The 13,288-nt window shown below is 45.1% G+C and overlaps 1 protein-coding gene across 2 annotated transcripts in view; it reads left to right on the top strand.

The window, feature by feature from the left end:
* Positions 1-8,599, top strand: part of LOC108924088 (intersectin-2-like) — a 45,870-nt gene extending 37,271 nt beyond the window's left edge. For both annotated transcript variants that reach the window (XM_029252920.1, XM_029252916.1), the window contains 11 exons: positions 3,014-3,135; positions 3,391-3,497; positions 4,456-4,639; positions 4,938-5,036; positions 5,244-5,411; positions 5,797-6,009; positions 6,264-6,385; positions 6,541-6,623; positions 7,137-7,220; positions 7,562-7,735; positions 7,984-8,599. In XM_029252920.1, coding sequence (XP_029108753.1) covers positions 3,014-3,135; positions 3,391-3,497; positions 4,456-4,639; positions 4,938-5,036; positions 5,244-5,411; positions 5,797-6,009; positions 6,264-6,385; positions 6,541-6,623; positions 7,137-7,220; positions 7,562-7,735; positions 7,984-8,141 — 1,514 coding nt within the window. In that variant the 3' untranslated portion in view covers positions 8,142-8,599. The remainder of the gene's footprint in view (positions 1-3,013; positions 3,136-3,390; positions 3,498-4,455; positions 4,640-4,937; positions 5,037-5,243; positions 5,412-5,796; positions 6,010-6,263; positions 6,386-6,540; positions 6,624-7,136; positions 7,221-7,561; positions 7,736-7,983) is intronic.
* The last annotated feature ends 4,689 nt before the right edge of the window (positions 8,600-13,288 follow it).

The raw sequence follows: 13,288 nt of genomic DNA, 5'->3' as shown, positions 1-13,288 counted from the left end.
AATGCCACTTACTTGCTAGTGGGATGTTCACTTTGTTCTTCATCAGTTGGTTGTTTGTCTTTGTATTCATAACTATATATGTCACTTTTTTTGTGGATTTCACATCTTACCAGCCTTACTTTTCCTGCACTTTTTTCCCTGCACTCCTCATAATAGACTATTGATTTTGGTTGGCCTTGTTTTTTAGATGCTGAAATTGTGAAATGATGCTGAAGTTAGAACTACCATAATTACCATATATTACTCTTTTTAAGTCTGTAGAAATGTTCTGAAAAGTAGATTGGTGTGTTTTCAGATTTCCTCAAAATTATTTTAAAAAGCTTTACATTCTGAAGATCTTTTGGAATAAATATAAATGTTTTTCAAAAGCGCTGAGTAGTGGCACCATTAACAGCAAGTGATCAATTTTGTACTCGTTGCCAGTAGGTAACATCTAACTGATGTCGGGTTTCCAGTTACATACAGATGACTCAGGCCAGTGGTGTAATGTTCCTGAAGAGCCTTATTACAATTTAACGAGGAATATGGGGATGATCTAAGTTGGAGGCACATAGTTAACGTGGCACTGAAGTTTCTGCTTTTATTGTTTCTTTGGACTCTCGGCAGTAACCATTTTTCCTGGTGACTTTTGGAGTTTGTCACAAACATCACTATAGAAATGTATCTTCAGCTTTGATATCTGCAGTTCAGCTTTAGGTTGGGGCGAAAGTGATCTGTGCAGAGGGGGAGAAGGCTGCATATGCCAGCATAGACATTTGACTGTGTGAGGAAAGTCAGTCTGCTGGCCACCAGCGCAGGTCCTCGTCTGGGGCGGAGACGCTGCCCGTAACTTTTTTTTTTTTTTTTTTTTTTTTTTTTTTTTTTTTCCTTCCCCCCCTCGAACTAATGCAGCCTTCCGAAGCAGTATGGAATGGTAAGTTTTGATGCATGTCATCAAATGTGCTGTACCGGTGACGGAAGACATGCCAGCTTCGCAGTGTAGCTGAATGTTTGTAGTTGTATTCGGACAGATAGAATCAGTAGTGTCCAGTTTCCACACTTGAGTGATCTGCTTTCATTCTGAAGGGGAAATGGCAAGTTCTTCGCTGTGTTGATTAATTAGCATTTAAAACCGGTGAAAACCAAGCAATAGCTACAATCAGTTACAAATTCGAGTGTATACTTACCTTTATTTTGGATTTGTTTCTTTGAAGATTTTTTTTTTCTCCTTCCCTTCTTTTTTTGGGGCCTCTTGAGGAATATCATTTCATTACTTTTGTAAGCAATTACAGAGGATCATAGCAAGAGCCAAGTGGTTTCTAAACTGGAATTTTAACTATTTTAGAATTAATATTTCATGGTTTGCTGGTATTAAATTTTCAGACACATTCACTAAAACCTGTACATGCATTCTATAGGATTGTTGAAATTAATTGTAAAATTGACCTTCAAGGAAGTCTCTTTGCATATTCTCCAAGGATTTATTCAGGTTGTTCCTATGTAAATGATCTGTAATTATTCAGAATCTTTATAGTGTGCACAGCTTAAATTGGTTACAGCACAGTACCACTGTATTATGGACAATTTGTATAAGAAATGAAAAGGAAAAAAGCAAACAGCTATGCATTTTTAACAGTTGGAAATGAACATATTTAAACTGCTTGAATATCTGCAGTATTGGGGTCATATTTCATAAGTAAAAATCTTTTTTTCTTTTTTCTCCCAGCTGATTTGCATAGTTTGTCAGTTATATTTGAGCAAGGATGCACTCTTTAATTTGCTGCCTGGGAAATGTAGATTGTTTTGAATAAATTCCTGAAGGATTCTATGCAATTGCTAAACTTTTTAGTTGAAAATAGAAAAATAGAGCATGTGGTTATTCATTTAGTTGAATATTTAAATTACTGATATGTTTCTGATTTGGTTATTCTGGAAATGTATCTCCTGTATTATAAATATGTACATAGAGCCATGGAAAATAAAGTGTTTGAAAGAAAAACATGTTTTGTGGCTTAGTGTGTTGTATAAGCACACTGCAAATCTGAGCCTAGCAGATGGACATGGTCTCTTTAAGGAACTGCTTTTCTGCTTAATACCACCAGAAAAGACATTAATGGCTGGTGTTGATGTGGTCAGGAGGAGAACGTAGCTCTCAGGTCGGTGGCTATGGTGACAAGTAATAGAGCTCTGCCAGTGAGAGCCATACAGCTGCTCTTGGTTCCATGGTATGAGAAGCAGCATGTCCATATGGTGGTGACCAGGTTGGCCTCAAAAAGCCTACATCAAGCACTCGAAAAAGCATGTGTGCAGCACTATGTATGAGTGCTCAATTCCTTCTGCGGAAGTATAGATACTTCCTTGCGGCTGCAGTTAAAATCTCGTTGCTGAGAGCTGCGCAAAAATGTCTGCGACATGAATTACATCCTCAGGTCTTCTGGGCAGACGAGTGGAATGTCGTCGTTATAACGGTTATTCACATTATGGTTTCAGCATCTACTGTCCGTGTTGACGATCGAAACACCTGACTGACTGACAAACACTGCAGCTTCCACAGCCTGCTGAGCGTGGGACTGGGCTTTTCTCCGTAAATCGGCCTACTTTGCTGTTTTGACAATAGGACTTCGCGTGGTTTCTAAATATTATTAAAGTCAATACAGAGGAAGAAGCACTTGAGGAACCGAGCTTGTGGGAATACTTTGTGGAGGACAATGGGCACACAGAGAGAAAAGAGACTGCAGTTTTTAAGGCTTTGGGATGGCAATGAGAATGACTCCACAGAAACGAGCTCGTGTGGGTTCCAAGGCCCCAGAGGAGATAGGGTCTCACCACAAGGTAGGGCTGCTCTGTGTCCAAGTCTTCCTCGGGATGCTCCTTTGAGGATGGTGGCTTTTCTCGTGTGGTTTTGGCTGCGTCACCCCAGTGTCCTCCCTGAGACCCCTCAGTACATCTCCTCTCCCGAGAAGACACGAGCGGAGTCCTGAGGTGATGCGTGTTAGTTTTGCAGCTTTGCTGACAATGGCCATGTTCCCCGCAGGGTGTGCGGACCTGACAAGCCTGGACTCCATGAGTCCGCAAGAGAGGAAGCGCCAGGGCTACATTCATGAGCTCATCGAGACTGAAGAGCGCTACATGAATGACCTTCAGCTGGTGCTGGACGTAAGTTTGAGTGCTTATCACTGTAGCTGTGTTATCCGGTAGTCGTGGTGTCCTTTTGCTTTCTTTCCAGGAGTCCACTTCCTTTTGAATGAAAGGCTGAAGTTAAATATTACCAGTGTTGTAACTGTTTATTCAAAACATCATGTTTTAGGTCATGCTAGTCCTGTGTGTAGGAGTGTTTCTCCCCCCCCCCCCCCCCCCTTTTATTTTTTAAAGGAGGTTTTTCTCCTGTACGTCATGGTTTTGTGGTGATAGGTCTTCTACAAGCCCATGTCTGAATCTGGCCGCCTCACAGAGGGGGAGATGGGTATGATTTTTGTCAACTGGAAGGACCTGATCATGTGCAACACCAAACTGCTCAAGTGAGTTTCCCTTCTACAAAACTAGATTTTTTTTTCCCTTTTTTTTTTTTTTTTTTTTTGAAAGATGGAATTCTGGGTAATGAAACCTGATAGAATACCACCGCCTTGCTCCACAAATATGAACTCCAACGTAACCTTGCACTGTCACTAACGCAACTGCACAGCCGACACCAGTTTATCACCGGTGGAACACAACTGGGACTGGAAATTTGTACATCATGAATTTATACAAACTGTACATCATACATTTAATCGTAAAATTAACATTCAGCACTAATCACAATCCAAAAACTTAATGTAGATGTGTTTTTTACATGTTCTGTAAAAGTGTGTAATATGTATAATTTATAAAAGGTTGTAAATATTCATTTTATTCTTTTCACTAATTTTGAAATATGTTACAGTTAAAACGAATTAAAACCACAAACACTTATTTAGTGGTGATTGTTGACTGATTTGCCCTGTAAACACATGTGATGTTCCTCATTCTGTGATTGATCACCAACACTAATTTACCACTCATAAATAGAGCTGAGCTGAATGAATCCAGTCTTATTCTGTTCGGGTGCATTTGCCTGCCATCTAAGAGCTAGACTGGAAAATGCGGGTCGTTTTTGCTCTGTAAAAGACAGAAGTTTTGGAAAATAGATTGAAATTCCAATTTAAATTGAATAAACTGGGAAAAGTTTGTTTTGTTGAAAAGATGTGTTGACCAGGTGTAATCCAAGGAGTCAGTGTCCGTTTTAACTAGATTAAATTGATTGCACTGCGAGATGGTGCATGATTCCCCCCCCCCTTTCTTTTGTCTCTGTTTGACCTGTATGTTTAAAATAAAACGACATTTGCCTGCAGTGTGGTAGCAGTCTGAGACTAAAACCGCTATTAGGAGCTCAGCAGGGTCCCCCCCCCCCTTTGCGTGTGTGGATTTCTGCTCACTGGGCATGTACGTGCATGTCAGGGCCCTGCGGGTGCGGAAGAAGACGGGCGGGGAGAAGATGCCTGTACAGATGATCGGGGACATCCTCGCCTCAGAGCTCTCCCACATGCAGGCATACATTCGCTTCTGCAGCTGCCAGCTCAACGGCGCCGCCCTTCTGCAACAGAAGACCGACCAGGAGCCTGAATTCAAGGACTTTCTCAAGGTGAGAAGTGCAGCAGTATGGTTGGGATTAGAGCGGAGAATATTTAAGGGAATTTTTATAGAAAATACCTTAAATATAATGTGTTTAGATTCAGCTATCGGCAACATGGAGTGTCGTAGTTGATGCAAACAGGCATAAAGTGTGAAACTATCTAGGGGAAAGTTCTCAGTAAAGAATAATAAAATTAAAAATGACGGTCTGTGAAAACTTGATGAGAAAGCAGACCAAAGCCAGTTGTCAGAGAGGTTACATGTTTGTTTTTCCTGTTTGAGTTCTCTCCATACTGTCTGTTCCACAGAAAATTGCCACTGATTACCGCTGTAAAGGCATGCCGTTGTCCAGTTTTCTGCTTAAGCCTATGCAGCGCATCACCCGTTATCCTCTCCATATCAAGAATGTGAGTGTTGTTGGCTCTGCCAGACTCCATTTTACAGCACTCAGAGCCTGTGATGTCAGTTGCACCATCACCACGTTTACCTCCAGTTGTGACTTTTTACACCGTTAAAGGGAACGTGTTTTTTCTTAAGTTCCAAAGATAGGGATGGCTCTTGGTTAATTCCTTCAGTTGTTAGGTTCTTGGTTTGATTAATATCTCTCCCCACAGATCCTGGAGAGCACCCCAGAGTCACATGTGGATCATGGGCATCTGCGGGAGGCTCTAGAAGGAGCGGAGGAGCTCTGCCTGCAGGTCAACGAGGGGGTCAGGGAGAAGGAAAACTCAGATCGCCTGGAGTGGATCCAGTCGCATGTGCAGTGTGAAGGCATCACCGAGGTGGGTGACACTGCATGAATTTAACAGCTAGCTGACAGATGAGAAGCAGAATTGAATGTTTGAGTGCTGAATAATGAGGTAGCATTTCCTAAAGTCATTGTTTTGATAGTTAACTTATGTCCATCAAATCTAAGAACAGGGACTTGTATGCAGTCATGTTTAAGAAGTTTCCATCGGTTTGTCAAGAGCAGCAGTAAATTAAAAAAGCTAAAATGTATTTTTCATTTAAAAGGAATCCCATGTTGACCTGCTAAGAATTGCAGTCTTTTTGATACCCAGAACAAAAACATTCTGTATTGAAAGCAAGTTGTCTAAGATAATTAAAGCCAAACAAGGAAGCTCTTGTTTTCACCAAGCGACCTTTGTGTCCCGATTGTCTGTCTAGAACCTGATTTTCAATTCCTTGACCAACTGCCTGGGTCCACGCAAGCTGCTACATAGTGGGAAGGTCTACAAGACCAAGAGCAACAAGGAGCTCTATGCTTTCCTCTTCAACGACTTCCTGCTGCTAACCTACGTTGTTAAGCAGTTCACCTCCTCTGGGACAGACAAGCTCTTCAGCCCCAAGACCAACATGCAGTTCAAGATATACAAAAACGTGAGCCTCCAGCTCGGTTTCATATGACAGTACTGAGGTTAATATTTTGCACAGACATAGCTCATGTTCAGATGATCTTCTGTACGTTTTTTAAACGTCTACATATCTAGAAGCAGTTAGGCGTTTTATTTATTACAGTATTGTCCAAATATAATTTGGGCTTTTGGGGGACTTCCTGCCTTTATTGTTGCATCTCGTCACGGCTGTCTGCTTTGGTGTGGTTCAAGTCTCATGTGGTCATTTCTCTGTTCAAGCCGATATTTCTGAATGAAGTTCTGGTGAAGATGCCCTCTGACCCCTCTAGCGATGAGCCAGTTTTCCACATATCCCACATCGACCGTGTTTACACTCTCAGAACGGAGAACATCAATGAGAGGTACAAAGGCACAAGGTTTGGGGTTGGTGGCCTGCTTGTGGCTAAATCGGAGGACTGAAGGCAGAAACATCATCTGTCGTTCAGATTTTCCCTGTTACGTGTCCCTTCTACACTAATGTGGAATTGTACATTCCCTGTTGTGCATTATCAATCAGGACGGCTTGGGCCCAGAAGATCAAAGCTGCATCAGAGCACTTTATAGAGACTGAGAAGAAAAAGCGAGAAAAGGCTTACCAAGGTAAAGCATCTTAAAAATATGCTTCTACACTTTAACTCAGTGTTCACAATCACAGCTCATATGGTTTTTTTTTTTTTTTTTGGCTGTGATTTGTCTTTTATAATTTTACATTTTTATTACATAGCACATTAAGTTCTAATTATTCAACTTTGTTGTGACACCTCATGTAACATACACAGGATAAGTTGTTACATTCCGTGCGCTTTTATATTAGCGGCTGTGCACTAGGTCCAGCTCCAACGACCACCACCACCTGATTTATTAATTTAGTTGTCTCTGTATATCCAGTACCCTATTTCGCATTGAGTTACAGAACTTTAAAAGGGTCACACTGTCCTCTGCATTCATCCCCTTCCGTACGTGAGCCTCAAATTTTTTTATCCAGTATGACTTCATTATTATGACCTCCGACGTGCCTAAATGTACAAGTTCATGTTTTTCTCCCCCCTCTTACTTGTAGTTAATCACACATTGTTTCTCTTTTCCACACTTTTGCATTTCCCATGACTCCAGCACGCTCCATTAAGGCCAGTGGGATCGGTCGCCTGCTGGTCACTATTTTGGAGGCTACTGAGCTGAAGCCTTGCAAACCCAATGGTAAACACTGAAAGGTTTTTGTGTCTCATACTGTGGCTTCAGCACCATCCTGTCCACAGAGCCTTAGTTGTGCTGCCCACTTGCATTCTTTTTTTACATTTATTCATTTAACTTACGATCCTCTCCAAAGTGACTTACAATGTTATGCTACTTCAATTCAAACTACAGTTATTTACCCATTTGTACAGCTGGGTAATTTTACTGAAGTAGTTTATGGTAAGTATCTTGCTCAAAGGTAGTACAGCTGGAGATGGGGTTTTTTGTGTCCAAAAGCAGCAGCTCTAACCAGTACACTACCAGTTTTTTCTGTCCACTGATAGACCCACTCTCCCCGCCTCTAGGAAAGAGCAACCCGTACTGCGAGGTGACCATGGGAGCGCAGTGCTATACCTCCCGCACAATAAATGACACCATCAACCCCAAGTGGAATTTCAACTGCCAGTTCTTCATCAAGGACCTGTACCAGGATGTTCTGTGTATCACCGTCTTTGAGAGGGACCAGTTCTCTCCTGATGGTCAGTCCAAAAAGTAAAACCTTGGCATTGTGATGTTTCCATTTTTAATGCCGAAACGCTTTCGAAAGTTTTTTCATATACAATATTTATTTGCGCTGTTAGTATCATACAAACCGGTCCATTGGTACATAATGGAAACACAAATCATCTGAAGCACTGAGAGTTTTGACATTAGGTTTAAAGACTTGAAATGACCTGTGTCCTGAAATGACATAATTGAAGTTTTCTGTGATGTCTGTCCTCTGAAGACTTCCTGGGTCGCACTGAAGTTCCTGTGGCAACCATCAAGAAGGAGCTGGAGAACAAGGGACCAGCGAACCGACGCCTCCTGCTTCACGAGGTGCCGACGGGGGAGGTGTGGGTGCGGCTGGACCTGCAGCTCTTTGACCACAAGACCCACAAGTGAGAGAAGCCTGCTTAGCACACATTGTTATAGCACACATACCCCTGCCCAGCTGTGGTCTGCACATTAGGGAAGGAGGGCAACATCTGGGCCTCCTGAAAGGCCCTCATGCAGATGCGCTGGCCTGCCCCGACACCCCTGTGCAGCTGTGAAGCAGGTCGCTGGCCGACAGTGCGCACGATCAACGTGCTATGTACCGTACCCCAGCTGTTTCTTCTTCACTCCTGGGACATTGCCAACCGTGTTTTGAACTGAGGCCATCAATGAAGGGTATATGTTTTGGAACTGTAATTATTTGACTTTTTGGTCTGTACACATATATAAATATACAAATGTGGATGCTGGAATGTGAATTATAGGTGAAGTGGAAAATGTAGGAAGACGTTTTGAACCGCAGCTACTGTTTACCACAGGATATGGGAATATCTCAGGATTATGTTTCTCCCAGGGCTATATGTATTAAAAAAAAAAAAAAAAGCTGTACTGAAATCATTTTATGCTCCTGTGATTTAACTGCACTGTACTCCCATATAACTAAATACTCATTTACAGAACCAACTTAAAAGTAAATTCAGTGGACAAATTTGAGATGTCACTTGAAATATATCGTTTTTAAATTTAAATCAGCCCCACCCTTTTTTATTTTTTAAAAGCTTCTCCTAACACTGTTTACATGAAGCCAAAGGTGAAATAGTCAAACTGTACACTGCGGACAACTGCCTTTTTTTAATAGCTTCAAATTCCTAAACATACCAGCTATTATTACACTAAAAACAGTAAAATTCAGTGACATACTAATTACATGAAGGCTTATTTAAAACTGTGTCCTCTCTCTGTTGTGAAATAATTGCCGTACCTGAGTTAGTATGTGGTATTAAGTCGCAGTCCACATCAAAGCATCTTAACGATTTATAACTGTTCCACCCTGTGTGTTTTTCTAATTCATAAATGGAGATCCTCAGAGCATATACTGTAAGACATGTACTTGAACAGGTCTGCCATGTGGTACCAGTACACCTTACCAAGTAATGACTTACTAAAAGTCATTTCCATTTTTACCATGTTCTACCATAAAAATGACACTGGAAGCTTTAGACATAACACCTTGGCATTAGAATGTAACATCACTGTAATTGTGTTTTATATATTAACATTGGTAGGCTAATACCTAGTTGTGTTTCTCCTAAACATTCTGCATACTGGTTATCAACTTCAGAAGTGAAACAAGTTTGTCATCATCGAACAACCTTGAATACCTCCCCGTATGTGCTGCATTTTTGCCAACCTGTTACGTTTAAATTCTGAACAGTAAATACTGCTACAAGTTAACATCTTGTGTTGAGGGTTCCAAAACCAAGTGGAAAATCCATGTGTATAGTGGTCTAAATTAGTCACTAGTGTGGAAACGCAATTGCGACAAACAATGGCCCTTTAACCACGTGTTGAAACTACTGCTTGCCAGACTGGGATAAAACTTGAGGCAAAGCTTCCAGGTTGGATTTGCAGAAGCATTCAGTTGTATGACATGAATAAAAGTCGTCTAAAATGTATTTGTTCTGTTCTTCCTTTGCTACTTGTTCATCTACTTCAAGAGGTTACTTAATTATTCATAACCCATATGAGCATTAAAAAGTTTACTCAGGGTCCTCAGCTTGCAAACACAGTTGGGACCATAAGTCATTCTGTAGCTCAGTTTTTAAATCCAACCACTGTCTCAGTCAAAAGCTTGATAATACAGATGTCCCTCTATGTGCATATATGTCATAAGTTAAAAATCTACAATTCCACAATAACTTATTAAATTTTCCTCTTATGCCGGCTTATTGTGTGCAAAAGCCAATCTTAGAAACACTGGACGTTAGACAGGGCACACAATGAATAGGACACCATTCCATTACAGGACTTGTATTTTTTTTATAAACTTCAGCTAAACTTCGCTGGGCTCACCACCTGCCGGAGAGGACACAAGGGGCCGGTGCATTGTGATTTGGGCGATGGTCGGGGCCGAGTGCCCGGTCGACCCTAACCTCGGACGCTAACTCTGGCTTTTGGGACTTGGAACGTCACCTCACTGGCGGGGAAGGAGCCTGAGCTAGTGCAGGAGGTTGAGAGATACCGTTTAGATATAGTCAGGCTCACTTCCATTCACAGCTTGGGTTCTGGAACCACTCTTCTCGACCAAGGGTGGACTCTCCACTATTCTGGCGTTGCCCAGGGTGAGAGGCGGCGGGCAGGTATGGGCTTATTAATAGCCCCCCAGTTCAGCTGCCATGTGTTGGAGTCTACCCCGGTGAATGAGAGGGTCGTCTCCCTACGCCTTCGGGTCAGGGAACGGTCTCTCACTGTCGTTTGTGCTTATGCGCCTAGTGGCAGTGTAGAGTACCTGGCCTTTTTAGAGTCCTTGGGGGGCGTGCTGGAAAGCGCTCCCGCTGGGGACTGTCGTTCTACTGGGGGACTTTAACGCCCACGTGGGCAGCGACAGTGACACCTGGAACGTGATTGGGAGGAACGGCCTCCCTGATCTGAACCCGAGCGGTGAGTTGTTATTGGATTTCTGTGCTAGTCGCGGTTTGTCCATAACGAACACTATGTTCATGCATAAGGGTGTCCATCAGTGCACTTGGCACCAGGACACCCTAGGTCGGAGGTCGATGATCGACTTTGTAGTCGTTTCTTCTGATCTTTGGCCATATGTCTTGGACACTCGGGTGAAGAGAGGGGCTGAGCTGTCAACTGATCACCACCTGGTGGTGAGTTGGATTCGATGGCGGGGGAAAAAGCTGGACAGACCTGGCAGGCCCAAATGCATAGTGAGGGTCTGTTGGGAACGTTTGGCGGAGGCCCCTGTCAGAGAGGTCTTCAACTCCCACCTCCGACAGAGCTTCAATCAGGTCCCGAGGGAGGTGGGGGACATTGAGTCCGAATGGACTATGTTCCACACCTCCGTTGTCGGAGCGGCGGTTCGGAGCTGCGGCCATAAAGTCTCCGGCGCCTGTCATGGCGGCAATCCCCGAACACGGTGGTGGACACCGGAGGTAAGGGATGCCGTCAAGCTGAAGAAGGAGTTCTATCGGGCCTGGCTGGCTCATGGGACTCCTGAAGCAGCTGACAGGTACCGACGGGCCAAACGGAGCGCGGCTCTGGCAGTCGCCGCGGCAAAAACTCGGGCCTGGGAGGAGTTCGGTGAGGCCATGGAGGAAGACTTTCGGTCGGCCTCGAAGAGATTCTGGCAAACCGTCCGGCTACTCAGAGGGGGGAAGCAGTGTTCCGCCAACACTGTTTACAGTGGAAGTGGTGCGCTGCTGACCTCAACTGAGGATGTCCTCGGGCGGTGGAAGGAGCACTTTGAGGATCTCCTCAATCCCTCCGACACACCTTCCGTAGAGGAAGCTGAGGCCGGGGACTCGGAGGGGGACTCGTCCATTACCCTGGCTGAAGTTGCTGAGGTAGTCAAAAAACTCCTCGGTGGCAAGGCTCCGGGGGTGGATGAGATCCGCCCCGAGTTTCTCAAGTCTCTGGATGTTGTGGGGCTGTCTTGGCTGACACGCCTCTGCAGCATCGCGTGGAGTTCGGGGATGGTGCCTCTGGACTGGCAGACCGGGGTGGTGGTCCCTCTTTTTAAGAAGTGGGACCGGAGATTGTGTTCCAACTATAGGGGGATCACACTCCTTAGCCTCCCTGGGAAAGTCTTTGCCGGTGTACTGGAGAGGAGAGTCCGACCGATAGTCAAACCTCGGATCCAGGAGGAGCAATGCGGTTTTCGCCCTGGCCGTGGAACACTGGACCAGCTCTACACCCTCACTAGGGTGTTGGAGGGTTCACGGGAGTTTGCCCAACCAGTCCATCTGTGTTTTGTGGACCTGGAGAAGGCATTCGACCGTGTCCCTCGTGGCATCCTGTGGGGGGTACTTCGGGGTTATGGGGTTCAGGGCTCGTTGCTACGGGCTGTTCGTTCCCTGTATGACCGGAGCAGGAGCTTGGTTCGCATTGCCGGCACGTCAGACCTGTTCCCGGTGCATGTTGGACTCTGCCAGGGCTGCCCTTTGTCACCGATTCTGTTCATTATCTTTATGGACAGAATTTCTAGGCGCAGCCAGGGAACGGAGGGTGTCTGTTTTGGTGGCCGCAGGATCTTGTCTCTGCTTTTTGCGGACGATGTGGTCCTGTTGGCTTCATCGAATCGAGACTTACAGCGTGCACTGGAGAGGTTTGCAGCCGAGTGCGAAGCGGCGGGGATGAGAATCAGCACCTCCAAATCCGAGACCATGGTCCTCAGTCGGAAAAAGGTGGATTGCCCCCTCCGGGTTAGGGGGGAGCTCCTCCCTCAAGTGGAGGAGTTTAAGTATCTCGGGGTCTTGTTCACGAGTGAGGGAAAAATGGAGCGGCAGGTTGACAGACGGATCGGTGCGGTGTCCGCAGTAATGCGGTCATTGTACCGGTCTGTTGTGGTGAAGAAGGAGCTGAGTCGTAAGGCGAAGCTCTCAATTTACCGGTCGATCTACGTTCCTACCCTCACCTATGGTCATGAACTCTGGATCATGACCGAAAGAATGAGATCGCGGATACAAGCGGCAGAAATGAGTTTCCTCCGCAGGGCGGCTGGGTGCACCCTTAGGGATAGGGTGAGGAGCTCAGTCACCCGGGAGGAGCTCGGAGTAGAGCCGCTGCTCCTCCGCATCGAGAGGAGCCAGTTGAGGTGGCTCGGGCATCTGTTCCGGATGCCTCCTGGACGCCTCCCTGGGAGGTGTTCCGGGCATGTCCCACCTGGGAGGAGTCCTCGGGGCAGACCCAGGACACGTTGGAGAGACTACGTCTCCCGGCTGGCCTGGGAACGCCTTGGGGTTCCCCCAGAGGAGCTGGAGGAGGTTTGTGAGGAGAGGGAAGTCTGGGAGGCTCTGCTTAGACTACTGCCCCCGCGACCCGGTCCCGGATAAGCTGAGGAAGATGGATGGATGGATGGATAAAGTTCAGCCAACCTAGGCACTGTCTGCTTGTTATCTATACAATCCATAAAAACATAATAGACATACTTCCATTTATTTGCTAGAAATGTTCTGTAAAGGGGGGTGCGGTAGCGCAGTGGGTTGGACCACAGTCCTGCTCTCCAGTGGGTCTGGGGTTCGAGTCACACTTGGGGTGCCTTGCGACGG

This window comes from Scleropages formosus, chromosome 1, assembly GCF_900964775.1.
Source record: "Scleropages formosus chromosome 1, fSclFor1.1, whole genome shotgun sequence".
Classification (NCBI taxonomy): Eukaryota; Metazoa; Chordata; class Actinopteri; order Osteoglossiformes; family Osteoglossidae; genus Scleropages; species Scleropages formosus.
Note: the sequence above shows the minus strand (reverse complement) of the source record. Positions and strands in the feature narration are given on the sequence as shown.